The sequence below is a fragment of the Microcebus murinus genome, chromosome 5, assembly GCF_040939455.1.
Source record: "Microcebus murinus isolate Inina chromosome 5, M.murinus_Inina_mat1.0, whole genome shotgun sequence".
NCBI classification, from domain to species: Eukaryota; Metazoa; Chordata; class Mammalia; order Primates; family Cheirogaleidae; genus Microcebus; species Microcebus murinus.
The window spans coordinates 8,381,995-8,396,121 of NC_134108.1; the positions used below are offsets into that span (position 1 = coordinate 8,381,995).

The 14,127-nt window shown below is 44.5% G+C and overlaps 1 protein-coding gene across 3 annotated transcripts in view; it reads right to left on the bottom strand.

The window, feature by feature from the left end:
• SYTL3 (synaptotagmin like 3) overlaps nucleotides 1-14,127 on the bottom strand; it is an 84,396-nt gene that overhangs the window by 66,113 nt on the left and 4,156 nt on the right. For 2 of the 3 annotated variants that reach the window (XM_076002825.1, XM_012759632.3), the window contains exons 2-5: nucleotides 10,258-10,349; nucleotides 8,801-8,904; nucleotides 8,335-8,682; nucleotides 6,370-6,588 (exon numbers count right to left, since the gene is read on the bottom strand). In XM_076002825.1, the coding sequence (XP_075858940.1) occupies nucleotides 6,370-6,588; nucleotides 8,335-8,444 (329 nt within the window). In that variant the 5' untranslated portion in view covers nucleotides 8,445-8,682; nucleotides 8,801-8,904; nucleotides 10,258-10,349. Of the gene's footprint in view, nucleotides 1-6,369; nucleotides 6,589-8,334; nucleotides 8,683-8,800; nucleotides 8,905-10,241; nucleotides 10,350-14,127 lie in introns of all 3 variants that reach the window. The other variant, XM_012759630.3, reaches the window with a different exon arrangement.

Genomic DNA, 14,127 nt, shown 5'->3' on the forward strand with positions numbered 1-14,127 from the left:
GTTTGAGTGTAACAGGCTGTTGTTAAAAACATTAATTTTCATTATAATAATATAGGCTGCAGAAGGTTTTGCAATACACTAGCTCTTAGATTCAAATTCTAAATACTTGTGGTTGCTAGACAGAACTGAAAATTAACTCAGCTGCCTTTACCACGTAAGATTGTATGTTACCCAGTATGTCATATTCATTCTGTTATCCTTTTCCCAAGCATAACATAAATTTACCACCACTAGATTGTGGGGTCTGAGAACTCCTTTGAAATTAAACACAAAATAATCATTGTAGACAGGACAAAAACTAGACACTCTTTTGGGAACTCTGATCAAGTTAACAGTTTTAGTCCCTTGTTAATAGTTTCTTATAATTTTAAAAGGAAAAAGGAATAACTGCTTTCTTATCAATTGACTTCATTATCATAGTTACAAAATCACTGCTCATGAGGGTAGCAGAGTGCACAGTAGAATTAGGCAGACTTGATACTTTTCTTATATTTATTATTATTATTATTTTTTTTTTTTGAGACAGAGTCTCACTCTGTTGCCTGAGCTAGAGTGCTGTGGTGTTGGCCTCGGTCACAGCAACCTCAAACTCCTGGGCTCAGGTGATCCTCCTGCCTTAGCCTCCCGAGTAGCTGGGACTACAGGCATCCACAACCATGCCCAGCTAATTTTTTTATATATATTTTTAGTTGTCCGGCTAATTTATTTCTATTTTTGGTAGAGACAGGGTCTTGCTCTTACTCAGGCTGGTCTCGAACTCCTGACCTCGAGCAATCCTCCCGCCTTGGCCTCCCAGAGTGCTAGGATTACAGGCATGAGCCACCTCGCCCAGCCAATACTTTCACTTTTAAAGGAACATTTTTGTTAATTTCTAAAAACCACTAAACATAAATTTGAATCTGAGAAAGATACCCCAAAAATCTAATTCCATCATCACCAAAGCAACCCAGAGCTAGGAGGGATTTCAGAGGAAGATAGCAGGCCAAGGTCCGATTTAACACGGGCAGAAACCTAGGGGCGTCTTTCAACAAGAAGGAGGGTTTATTAATGTTGATTCTTAAATATCTGTATTAATGAAACAGTATAGGGGTTGAATCATCTGAAATCCTTAAATCACACACGATTGCTATTTGGCTTTCGAATGTGCTTTGGTCGGACCTATGGACTGAGGATGTTATTATGGAAATTGCTATGAAAACACAACTTTTTAATGTTTTCAAGGAACGGCCAGCCTGTCCGGCATCCCTCCATCTGCTGGTACCCTTACTGCAGCCCACACTGTGGCCGAGTGCTGGCCAAGGGCAGCCCGGGGCTACCACAGAACAGCCAGCCCAGGAAAACTGCACCCCGAGCCACCTTCCTCAGAGAGCCGCACTTTCAGCTGACCTGAGTGAGGTGACAACTTAGAGTGTGAACAAGAGCCTTAATAAAGGAGAAAGCTTACTAAATCTCAAAAAGGTTGTAAAGACAGGACTTGCCATGACAGAATAAATTTACATGTCAACAAGAAGAATGACACACTACTGTGAAAGCACTCCCTTTAGTAAGCACAAAATAAACATCTTTTCCAAAAAATATTCCATACATTTCCACTTCTTTACTATATGTCTCGGTAACCCAAGGCTTCAAGGAAGGAATGAGGAATGAAGAATAATCATTACTCTCGTTGGGCACATGAATAAAAGTATCATGATTCCACATATAATTTTCATCTATCCTATTACTACAGAAAATGGTGTACATATACTGTGTGAAACAGCCAGGCTATATTGAGAACCAAAACATTTCTAACTCAGGACAGAGAAGGAAAAGTATATATCAAAATGCAAAGGCTTTTCCCACGTGAAATTAGTTTTAGTGGCTAACTGCTAAAAAAAAGAAAATTGTAAACATACAACTATGTGAAATATTTAACTTGTCTATATATACTTTTTCATGTGAAACACATGAACATGGTTTCTATCAGCAATGTTAAAAGTCAGATATAGGAAAAAAATATCAAGTTTTGAAACAGAAGCTAGGCAGTAGAAAAATGTCATTTTTATCTTGGCACCAGGATAAAATCTTTCCTTCCCAACGCTCCTATACCAAACCTGGCATTCATTATATTCAACTTTTTGTAGACTTTAACTTACTTGTAGGTGTATTTACAAAAGTGAGTGTGAATTATTCCATTCTCACATATTATTTATTTGCCTTTGTTGATATCAAGTGGTGATTTGGTATTTTATCAAAATATGGGATTAAAAAAATACTAGGGGTTCTGGTCTGAAATATGAAAAATTATATTTTCTAAACTCTGGAAAGTTCTTCTGTAAGCAGGAAGCATAATTGTTACAGAACTTCTTTACATGTCACTTGATTTTTGAAAATTATTTCACAGAATGCAGAAAATATAATGTATCATCCTGTAACCATATCTAAACCACAATCTGAAATGTATTTGAACCAAAACACCTTTCCCCCCTTTATTTTCAGAGATAGGATCTCACTGTGTTGCCCAGGTGGTCCTCCCACTTCCCGAGTGGCTGGGACTACAGGCGCCGGCCACTTCGCCCCGCCCACCTCGCTGTTAATAAATTCCAAAATCTTGCTTTAACCACTGGTGCTCTGCAACAGTAACTTAAGACCCTACCTGAGAACTGAGAATCCGATAGTTAAATGCCAAGATCAACTTTCACCTGAACACACTGAAGCTGTCCTCCATTGCCATCAAGTGTGGCACATGAGCGACATCTGGGCAATCCAAGAAATCACCCTGAGAGCAACAGTCCCACCTGCTCAAGTTTGAAACCTTCGGTCTAAAATCTCGATTGTAATTACTGCATAAAAGCTCTGTTGCACAGAGCTTTTAACAAGCAATTCTTGTTAAAATATTTGCAAACTTACAGAATTCTCTCTACAAAGGGTTTTGAAGCTACCCGGCACCAAAGCACCTCCCCGCCAGCCAAAGGTTCCTAACGACCCAGAGGCAGTGTGGCCAGGGAGCAAGCGATCTGCTATGGCCACAGCCAATTACAAAGCACGAGAAAGAAGAGCACAAATTCAAAGGAAAAAAGTTCTGAGCGAGAGTATTTCCTCAGGAATCTTCAGAGAGATGAGCAGATTTCTTTTAGATATGTGGAACTTGACGTTACTACATAGCGTATTATTTTAAAGGGAAAAAGTCAATGCAAACTTAAATCAAGTTTAATCATACTTTTTAAAATGAAGCTAAAACCAACAAGCAGATACAAAGCTTAGTTTCCACCTTAACATCGCAACATAGTTGTTCCCGGGTGCCATTTCACCAAAGAAAGTGTTGGTAAGTTCCAAGAGGAGAAATATCAACCAAACACAAGGATAACTTCATACTTTTTTTTGTTCTTGAGACAGTGTCTCACTTTGTTGCCCAGGCTAGAGTGAGTGCCGTGGTGTCAGCCTAACTCACAGCAACCTCAAACTCCTGGGCTCAAGCAATCCTCCTGCCTCAGCCTCCCGAGTAGCTGGGAATACAGGCATGCGCCACCATGCCCGGCTAACTTTTTCTATATATTTTCAGTTGGCCAATTAATTTCCTTCTATTTGTAGTAGAGACAGGGTCTCGCTCTTGCTCAGGCTGGTTTCCAACTCCTGACCTTGAGCAATCCTCCTGCCTCGGCCTCCCAGAGTGCTAGGATTACAGGCGTGAGACACGGCACCCGGCCACATTCATGCTCTGACTCTATTCTCTCCTCCTGCTCCCAAGCCCCCTCGGCGGCCGGCTCCTCACTACTCAAAGCAACTTTCGCCCAACTTGGTTCTTTCTAAGTCCTTCCAGCTTACCTTCGCTTGCTGAGCTCTGTCTGTTGCTTCTCTTTTCTCTTCTACTCCATTTCTTTGGTTTCCTGCTCCCCTGTGATCCAGCTCAGCACGCACCGCTCTCTGTTTGGCCAGCTCGGAACCATTTTTCCCTTTTCCCGCTGCCCTTCCTTTCCAGCTGTGTCCCATTGCCCGCCACTAAGGTCCCGCTCGTCATGCCTTGCAGGCTTCACTCCCTGCGGCCCTTTCTCGTGGCTCCTTCACCCTCAGCTGCGCCTCCCGAGTGGGTCTCGCAGGTGCACAGCTTGGCTTTCTTCTGGCGAAGAGCTGAGGCTCTCACTCCAATCCCTGCTGCCGCAGCGGCGGCTCCCAGGAGCGGCTTTTAAGACCCTGTCCTCCCAGGGCAGGTCTCCCAGCCAGCAGGGTGGGGGAGACCCGGGGAGGCCTGGGGTGCAGGCCTCGCTCTGCTCCTACGGACACGGCCCTGGGCAAACCCTCTCATGTCTGTGAGCCTCCGCTTCCTCAGTGATATGGAGGATGAGAGGAGTAGCTACCCCAGAAGGTTGTCTGAAGGTTTAAAACGTTGACGGGATATTCCAACCATGGCTGCTCTGGAAGTCACTGGAACCACTCAGCCTCCCTCGTCTCTCCCTCCCCTGAGCCCCCAGGGCCCTCAGCAGCTCCACACTCAAGAGTTTTCCAAGAGAAAACACTCCCTGAAGACAGAAATCTCATCTGAAATGTCTCCTGGGACCTCAGCCCGAGGGACCCGCCCGTCCGACAGGCCTTTTGCTCTGCAGCAATCTGCAAGTTGAGTTTTTGGTTCTTTTCATTGCTGCTCTAGAGCGTCCCCTTCTTGATTTGAAAAACCTATTTCCCTCCTCCTGCTCCCACAGCTGGTCCACCTGGGCCTGAGGAACGAGGCTCAGCTGAGGGAGAAGCAGGGTGGGAACACGGTCGCAGTCAGAAACCTTTTCCAGGTCCCAATACGTGAGACTGGCGCGAATGGCAAAGGCTCTAAAGTCCTACCACGCCTCGTCCTGGTTCCGGTCCTGCAACAGGGCCAGAGTGGCCAAAGCTGGCCAGAGGGCAGAGGGCCGCAAGGACAGGGAGAACGCCGGTGTCACCACAAATTACTTAGCCCTCTCCCCACACGACTTCCTGTGCCGGCTCCCTCGCAGCCATGCAACCACCCTAGGTATTGTGAAAAACATCTTTATTTCAAAATAAGGAAGCTGGGGTTTCAGAAATCACACCTTGTGTACTCAGAGGGCACAGTTACAGTGTTGGGGACACGATGCCCGTGAGGGCGGGACACCAGCAGCCTCCTGGGAGATGCCTCAGCCCTGCCCTCCCGCTTTGATTTTTAGTTTATAGTGAACTCTTGCAAGAGACATCACCTGGTGATGTCTGCCATTAGACTTCAGACACATGCGGTTGCCTGAAATGGGGAAGAAGTCGGAAGACCTTTCTAGAGATGCTCTGGAATTGTCTGCACTCTCGAGAGCCCAGGCCTGCACAACACAAGTGTGGCCAGGGCAGCTCACGGGTAATTCTTTATTTTTCGTTCTCGGGCTAGGAAAAGCCTGAAGGACACTGGTTTTGGCAAACCAAAGAAACGCGAGACGAGGAGGGCAAGTGGCCTAAGTCGGCGTGACTTGGCACGCTGTTCGAGAGCAAAGAAATCAGGTTGAACCACTTCGCCTGTCTTTGGCTGAATGACTGAAATACACTAAGCTTTGCAAAGGGGCAGGAAATTTGAGTAGATCGTGTCAGAGTGTGCAGTAAAGACGGCCCTGGGATGTGGGAGAGAAAGCCCGGCAGCCACACCCACGCTGTGCAAACGCCTCTCTCAGTCCTTGTCCCTGGCACTTACACAGTGGCAGCGACGTCTGGACGCTATTTTCAGATCTCCGAGTCCGATGACTGCCCTAGATGCACACTAGTCTGACATTCCTCCCTTCTCGTAAGTTCTGCGATGTCTTTATCCTCCTCCCCCCAACCATCGCAGACACCCCTCTTGCGTTTTCGAGGAGTTCATGGACAGCCCATTCTTGCTTTCAACGATGGGAGACCAGCCAAATGCGTCCTTTATCATTTTCAAAATGGGGAGTTCAAAAATACCAGTTCCTTGTTAAAATTTCTTTGAAAGCCTCACAATACCAGAAGATTAAAATAAATGTAGGTGCAGTCTATCACCGACAGGAAGCATCTCCATCAAATAATTCGGGTCAGCTTGCCTCCTTCAAGACAGGATCACTCTAACGTTCCCTGATATAATTTACTCCACTTTCACCGAAGGAGGCAAGTTCTAAGAAAACTAAGGCCCCTAGTCAAGAAGTCCAAATGAATCTGAACTCCTAGGTTAGCCCATCCTTAGCCATTACAAACTTCTGTAAATTTAAAAAAAAAAAAAAGCAACTTTTTATATAATAAAATTTATGTTTGAATGGAAACGACTTCTAAGTCTGGAAAGGGAATGCCATGTCAGGCACTCTGCACACATTTAGTGACTGAATTTGAAGACCGACTGCTCCGTTTATGAACGGCTTGTTTGGACCATCCCCGAGTCCCCCTGGCACTGCTCACCTGTCCTCGAAGCACACGGTGCACTTCCAGACCTGCGTCCCCCTCAGGAACACGCGGCACCCGGAGCACACGCGGTGGCTGCAGCCGCGGCACGCGGCCCCCCGGTGCAGCAGCAGCCCGAGCCCGCGCTGGCAGCGGGCACAGGACTTCTCCGTGCGCTCCTGGCCGGCGCTCTCCGCCCCTTTCCACCGGAGGTGCTGCAGCTGCGTTTTCAGTTTCCTGCGCCCACAGAGGAGAAGAAGATGCAACAGAATGGAACTCCAGATGCCGGGCTACAGGGCGAGAGCCTGGGGCTTTGGCACCCAACACCCCTGGGTTCTGACACGGCTGTGTGAGCACAGCCTCCTCCCACCCAACCTCTTGGAGCTGAGGCCCAGAGGTTTTCTCAGCTGAGGCAGAGACCATGCAACCTTCCCTCCCAGGGTGAGGGCTGCCATGGGGAATAAATGGCAAAGCATAAATTACATGCCTGGCCCAGAGGAGTTAGCGACTAGGTTCACCCTTCCGTGCTTACTATTATAATGGCCTCGTTATAGTAGGGAGAGAAGAGGAAAAGACACAGAAAAGGGCATCGATTCTAATGTGCAAGGCATGGAAAGATCTAGAAACATATGGCAAACACCCCGGGATTAGTGTGAGTTACCCAATACAGTCATTTCACTGGTGCTGTGCTTTTGCCACTGGTTTCTGGTGGGTGGTCAGTCCACTTCCAGCCCCTCATTCCTCCAGGCAATGGCCACAGTGCAAAGGGGCATCGGACTGGACCCCAAAAAGGTGTCATTAACATAACACCCTTTCATGAAATGTCTCTTACCTTCTTCTAGAAAAGACGAGCCAATCCCAAGAAGCAAGATTGCATCAGAAATGTACTTTAAATTTCAATTTTCAGGATTTTCCCTAGAATTAGTACCTTTTGAAAGGAAATTTCCTTATCACAGTATCCATGTTTCTTTGTTAATATTCAAAAGGCTCTCTCCAAATCCCTGAAAGATCTCTAATCATAAAAGAAAAGCCCATTTTATCTCAGTATATTATAGTTTTCAATGGAAAAAAGTTTACAAGTACTCTTAGAGAGCTTTGAAATAACAAGGATGAAAAAAGAATATTTGCACCTTCCGGTTAACCAGAAAATTTCCCTCGTTCTTCAAGCATTTATTGGGTTGTCCAAAGTTTTATTTTATACGTGTACTTTTCTTGGCAGACTCTGAAAGAGTTCTGCCATTAGAAACAAAACAAAACCAAAGAGCATATTCCACATGCTTGTTTTCTAAACCTCACATCCTCCGTAAGCATTGACAAACAAGCACGGCCTTATTTAAAGGTGGGTTTTGACACAGTCTAGCACGGCTTTATGAGGTGCTAACTCGTACCAAACAGCCAGTGCAGCTCAGGGACAGACTAGGAAATGCTGTCTGTCGACAAGTCGGCCGGGAACAGGCCGAGCAGGTTCATACCCTGTGCTCCCCCTTCCTCACAGCCCACTGGGGAGCAAAAGCGAGCAAAGATGACAGACAGGAATGGGTTCCATCGGATTTGCTGCTTCTCGCTGCTTTCTGTGTTTTTCTTTGTGCCTTTGGCTGCCACCAAAAACAAGGTAGGAAGATCCTTAACCTTAGGTCTTTCCCTAAATTAAGGGGTGTATCAGGAGCCTGAAAGCGTCCCTTGGCTTGCTCCCACACGGTAAGCAACAGAAAAGCAGACAGGCAGACAACACACTTGTCACAAAATGTCCCCATCGTAGATGAGTGACAAGAGCAGCTTTCCTCTCTCCTCGTCCCCTTGTGAGTCCAGTGAGATGGCAGAGGGGACCTCCACCACCGCCTCTGCCCCGGCCCTGCTCAGGCGGGCCGCCCAGCAGTAAGCGAGCAGGAACTTGTGAGCAAGTAGCACGACGCCAGGGAGCGGCAGGCTCCAAGCAGAAAATGTTAAAACCCAAGAGTCACACCCCTCCGGAGGGCAGCCTACCGTATCCGCTCCTCCTCTATGTTTTGGACCGTCCGGTCTCGGTACAGGACCTGGAGGATGGTCTCGCGCTCCAGCTCCTTCAGGGAATTCAGATTTACTTCTTGGGCCATTTCCTCCTGCGCGCGAGCATCGGGTCCGCTGCAGCCCTGCGTTCTCGAAAGAGCTCCCTCTCCTATTTCTTCCACAGCGGTGTGTTGGCTCGTGTCTCCCTTTTCCTTTTCACGTGTGTCACGCTCCTCGGGAGAAGGAAGCTCCAAGAGGCTGTCCCTCTGCTAGAGTCACCGCGGCTCCGTGCCACCCAGGCAGGCAACGTTTTCACTGGGCTGTGCCACAGCCCCGGACGTCCATCTGCAACAAAAGCTTATCTTGTTTTCTGAGCCTTCGCCAGAGATTGTTATAAATTATGCATGGCTCCAAGCAGATAATTTCTGCAAAGCAGAAGTAATCTGCAACTGAAGAAACTTACGAATAGCAATAGGAAGAGTATCAGTGACTTCTGGGAGCTAACTTTCCACCTAAAACGTTTCCGGGGCAGAAGGAATGACCACGAAAGCCCAGCCGGCTCAATACCTGTAGCAAAGACAACAACAGAAACTGGCAATATTTTTCCTGGCATGAGTGTTTCTGTAGCGTTACTTCAAAGAAGACAAAATGTCCTACACAGACAGACTTTTGCATTTTCTGTGGTGGTGATAATGTAAGATTTTAATTTTTATTCAGTAAGCCTCATATTTCTAAAAGCCTCAAACTTCCAACCTTGAGTTTTCCTAATATGAATTCTGTATCTTCGGGGGCCAGAGGGTATAAAGGTTTATGTTTAATGTACATCACCCTAATTGGGAAGATGCAAGAAAAACAACATTCTCAACTGTTAGCTGTTATTTTTACAAATAACTTCAAAACTCACAAAAACTTTAAGCAGATATGAATGGCATTACCACAACCTCAGCCTATTATTTATGGTCTTTAATAGTTTCCATGAGCTGCCCTATGCATCAAATCTCGTTTCCGTTTAATGACAGTTGAAAAGTTCTGCATGTATCATTTTATCCAGAAAATGTAGATTGAATCACTATACTTTCTATAATGCCATTTTTGTTATTAAATCTATGTGAATCTCTTAGTAATAAACTGTCTTTTCAAAGCTTTAGGAACTGACCTCCCTTTGCTGGGCTTCAAAAGATGTCTACATCATATTAATTTATAATCTATAGCAAATTAGTGAATGAGAGGGTAATAGAGCCCTAAGGTAACATTCTCTTTAAGCAAAGATTCCTAACCTTTTTTCTTAATCTTTGGTAGTCTCCTATGTATTTAAATGCATGAAATAAAATGCATTTGGTTACAAAGGAAATTGATTATACTGAAATATTTTTTAAATCATAATATAGTAACATATGTGTTCATTGATACATGAAATAGTATCTAGCAGTGATCTGCCATAATTTAAAAGTAGTAATGAGTACAAATAATATTTTGAGATATAATATATAATGTGGCATGAAAATATCTGTGATTTCTATTGATGATGAGTCACAAGTCCTGCTGGTTCTACTGTAGTTTGTTGCCTATATTCCTAAATTTAAGAAAATGCTAAATTTTAAAGTTGAATGAAAATAAAGATGTAATTTTGTTCCCCATCCATGTTCCTGGGCTTACACAGGCTAAGAACTACTGGCTTAAGGAATTCTATATCTGTCAGTTTCTCTGTTCTAAGATAAAATTGAAATATCTTGCTCATCCCAATTGCTGAGGTTGCATGAGGAGTAGAAACCCCCAGAGCTCTGAAAAGGGGTGCTCTTGGCCTCCTGTCTCTGGTAAAGTACCCACAAGTACCTGCCCTCCAAAGCCTTCCTACCTGGATGGTGGGAAAAGCACAAAGTGACAAGGACTTTTTGGACTCTTACCCAGCCCTGCTGTTACCTCGCTGTGCCACCAGCGGCAAAGTCTTGGTTTCTAGTTTGCAGATGAACAGATGGAATTAGCAGATCTTAGCTCCCCAAGGCTCTGCGTCTCTGGAAAACAGGAAAGCAATTGAAAAACAGTGTGTGATCAAGTACCAAGTGCTAAGGTGCAAATCAGCCATCATGTCACCAGCAGTGTGAGCCTCTTCCCAACTTGCCCCTCAGTTCTTGCTGTCTTCTTATTTCTACTCTACTAACCATACTACTGGGTCAAGAGCTAGCTAGTCTCTCTGATTCCAGAACATTTTAAATGAAGATTTTTGCACTTGGCTCAATTCCCTCGGTCTGTGCACCAGGCTTGCTTTCCACCTGGCGCCTGTGCTCCGGGTTGGCAGAACCACAGGAAGTGCGGTGCTGGGCTAGTAACGACACCAAGACTGGATCCGGGGGGCATCCTGGGATACTCAACTGCCCACGCATTCAGGTGGCTAGGCTTATTATTTCAAAAACACAGGACTCAACGATCATTATAAAACACTACTCCAAACTATCTCATGAAAGTCCAAGCGTGGCAAGTGCCCTCTTCCTGGCTAAGTGGGAGCTCAAGCTCCCCCTGGTGGCCACTCGCTCCTACGTAAAGACAACTGAAATCCAGTGCGTCCCCGACCCATCCATCCAGCCATTCAGTAAATATTTACCCAGCGCCCAGGCGCTGTTCCAGCTGCTCTGGGTACACGACTTGATTGACTGGTCATTTATGCGCTATCCTACTTGTAAACAAAAGATGAGGAGGCTTACAGTAACAGCACACAGGGGACAATGAAAGTCAGAGACGGCAGTAGCGAGTGCAAAGGGGCAGATGATTCTACCAGGAACCTGGCATAAAGCAGTCACTGCCCGTGAGCCGTAAGTGTATTTCTGACCTTCCTGGTAGCCAAGGCAAAACAAAATGAAACAAAAAAATCAGGATGGTGCATACAGTTCTGATAAACAGAAAGAAATACAGAAGGACATTCTCAAGGCGCAAAGGGCTAAGATACTCTATCGTTTGAACGGTGGTTTGGCAGAAGACGCAGACCTGTGCTTTGTGGATCATTATTTTATTGATCTCAAATTAAAGCCCAGGACATAGCACTAAACTGTAATTCGTTGAAAGTATTTCAAATATAGACCCAAACAGGGTACTTCCTGGTATTCCGAGTCGATAAGGGACAAAGCTTAGAGAGCCGGAGATATAGGTGTTCCGTATTTACTTTTAGAAGACTTTTAGAGACTTCCATCCCAGCTTCTCCAAACATGCATCCAAACTGGAGATTGTGACTCTAATTTCTATAAACCTTCAGTCACTCAAGCACTGGGTTAACATCTACTATGAGCAAAGCCTTCTATTGTTAGATTGAGACATACTTTTTTTCCCCCACTTCAGAAGTTCCCCATCCAAAAAGGGTGACTTTTTGCAGTGATGCAATTAGTACAGCACAGAGCCTTATGCCAGGGTCCATTCAGATCAAGGTTTCACAGAAGGCTAGGAAGATGCTTTCTCTTTGGTTTTCAGTGTCCTCCTGGCATCTCCACCAGCTCAGTGATAGTCACAGTGACAAAGAATTGTCATGCATTCCCAGACAAATGTTGACTATCTTACCAGACAATTCATTTAGGTAAAAAAAAAAAAATTATAATTATCTGATAACAGAATTTAACTCTTATAAACACAAAGTATATTTTACAGGGTATTAATATACTCTAAATTTTCTAGGAATGCAACTATTGTGTAAATTGAAGGGAGACTGTACTTTGTTTCATTCAGAATCTTAACAAGAAGTGTTTATTTCAGAAAGACATCATGGAGGCCAACATTGTTTCTTGTATTTAAATCACTAAAGTCATACACTGGTAGCCATCTGCATTTTAGACATCATATTCATCATGACTCTACATATGCAAGTATATATTACATTATTGTAATTCACTATTTCTTTATTTCTGCTTTTCTCACAGTAATGGCATTGTACTATTATTATTCTAATTATTATATGTGTAGGTAGGTTATAGCATACATGAATTTTCTTTCAGGATCTTAAAAGGTACAAACATTTCCTATAAAGAATAAGCAGTGGGTCTCTAGGGTCTAAGAATCACAGAGTTAGAGAATCCAATAATCTCTAAGGTCACTTACAAGCTAAATTCTATAATTCTCTTGTTCATTTTTCAACACGTTATTGGGCTTTTAGGAGAACGCGGCCGAGGAAAATGGAGAATCATTTGGTTGGTGGTTGTTTTACGTTGTGTCACTTTTGGTTTGCGGGCTTTGGTTTGGTTGTGAGTTTGTTTACTTATGCGATGAATTCCAGGCTAATTTCCAGGTTTTAATCTGGAGTGCAGAGTTCTTCTTTCAATAGGAATTATTTAAATTATTTCAACTGTATCTTTTCAATCCTCCTCAACAAACTGTGGAGCTCCTTTTCTGTCTCTGCTGGGCTGGCTGTGAAATGGCAGCTGCCGACTTCGAGGTCCTACTTGCCAGTCATTGTCCCAATCACTCGGGAGCAATTCCCTGAGAATTCTTAGCTCATAGTCTATCTATTCAAGACAAAGTACCCCAGGTAACAGTTTATTTTGAAATTACTTTTGCAGGTTTTTTTTATTTTTTATTTTTAGTAAACTTCTTTCTAGTCTGTAGGGGTTACTTTTTATATACATTTTTTTAACTACCATTAGTAACTATCACTAGGTGAGATATGTTTTCCTGCCAATTAAAACTTTATCATTGACAGATATTTAATAAAAATACAATTCGCTATACATGAGACTAAATACGATAAGAAGGAAGCCAGTGTTTATCCATCGTATAATTAGCATTATTCTTAGAAGTCATTATTCTTTTTTCTTTAGGGTGGCAGGTGGGGTTAATTGACGAGCTGAAGGGGCCCCTGGTAAGTGCCAGCAAAGTCAGAGATAGCTCCAGCCACCCCATCATTAGCAAGATAAGGGGCACCGTCACGGATTCGATTTCTGGTCATCTGTACTAGCAGGAAATTAAAAACCACCTTGGGTTACTTTACATATTCTTCAGAACATGGAAAAACAAATACACTTTTCTCCCGGATGCATCTGATTTTTGCTATGTTTTAACAGAACAGGGAGGTATGGAGGAATTCCATGAAACCTGTGACAAGCAGTTTGCACATTCCTTTCACTAATCCAGGTATCGGCACGTGCAGCAGGTCTGTGCTTCCCACCCCTCTGAGACGAGGCAGGAGAGTGACATTTTTAACACCCTCAAAGTGGGAAACATGGACGACTGGCAGGAACCAGAGCCGGCTGTGCACACCGACATGCAGGCAACGGCCACGTGCAACCAAAGGGAGTGGCAGCGATGCTGCGGAGTGGACGGTGAGTGAGAGGCAGGCGAGCAGACCAGTGACAGGAGAGCACAGGAGGTCTGCGAGGCCCAGAGGGCTCCGCTGAGTGGCTGCATAGACATTACAGAAAAGTGGTCCTGGGAGATGTCACTATTCAAACTGTGAGATTGTGAATTTCTGCATGAGAGCATTAAAATAAATAATGTCTAGTATTCTTTTCAAATTCCAAATGACTCGTATTTTCCTACACTTTTCAGGTTTCTAGGGGGCGGAAGCTTTTGAAGGTGAGTACGTACTTGTCCCCTGACTGCCCTTACTTCCTGCTCTGCTTGAATTCACGTTTCTTGCTCCAGATGAGTAAATCTACACATTGCAACACTCGCAGGTTTCTCAATGCAAGGCAAACGTTGAGTACCTCCTTGCTGGAGGCTGGAGAAGCACTGAGACCCTGTGTCGTCACTGGAAGGGAGACTGTCACTCAAATACAAGGCAGAATGAAAGCAGACTCCAAGGGAGAGATATGCAAA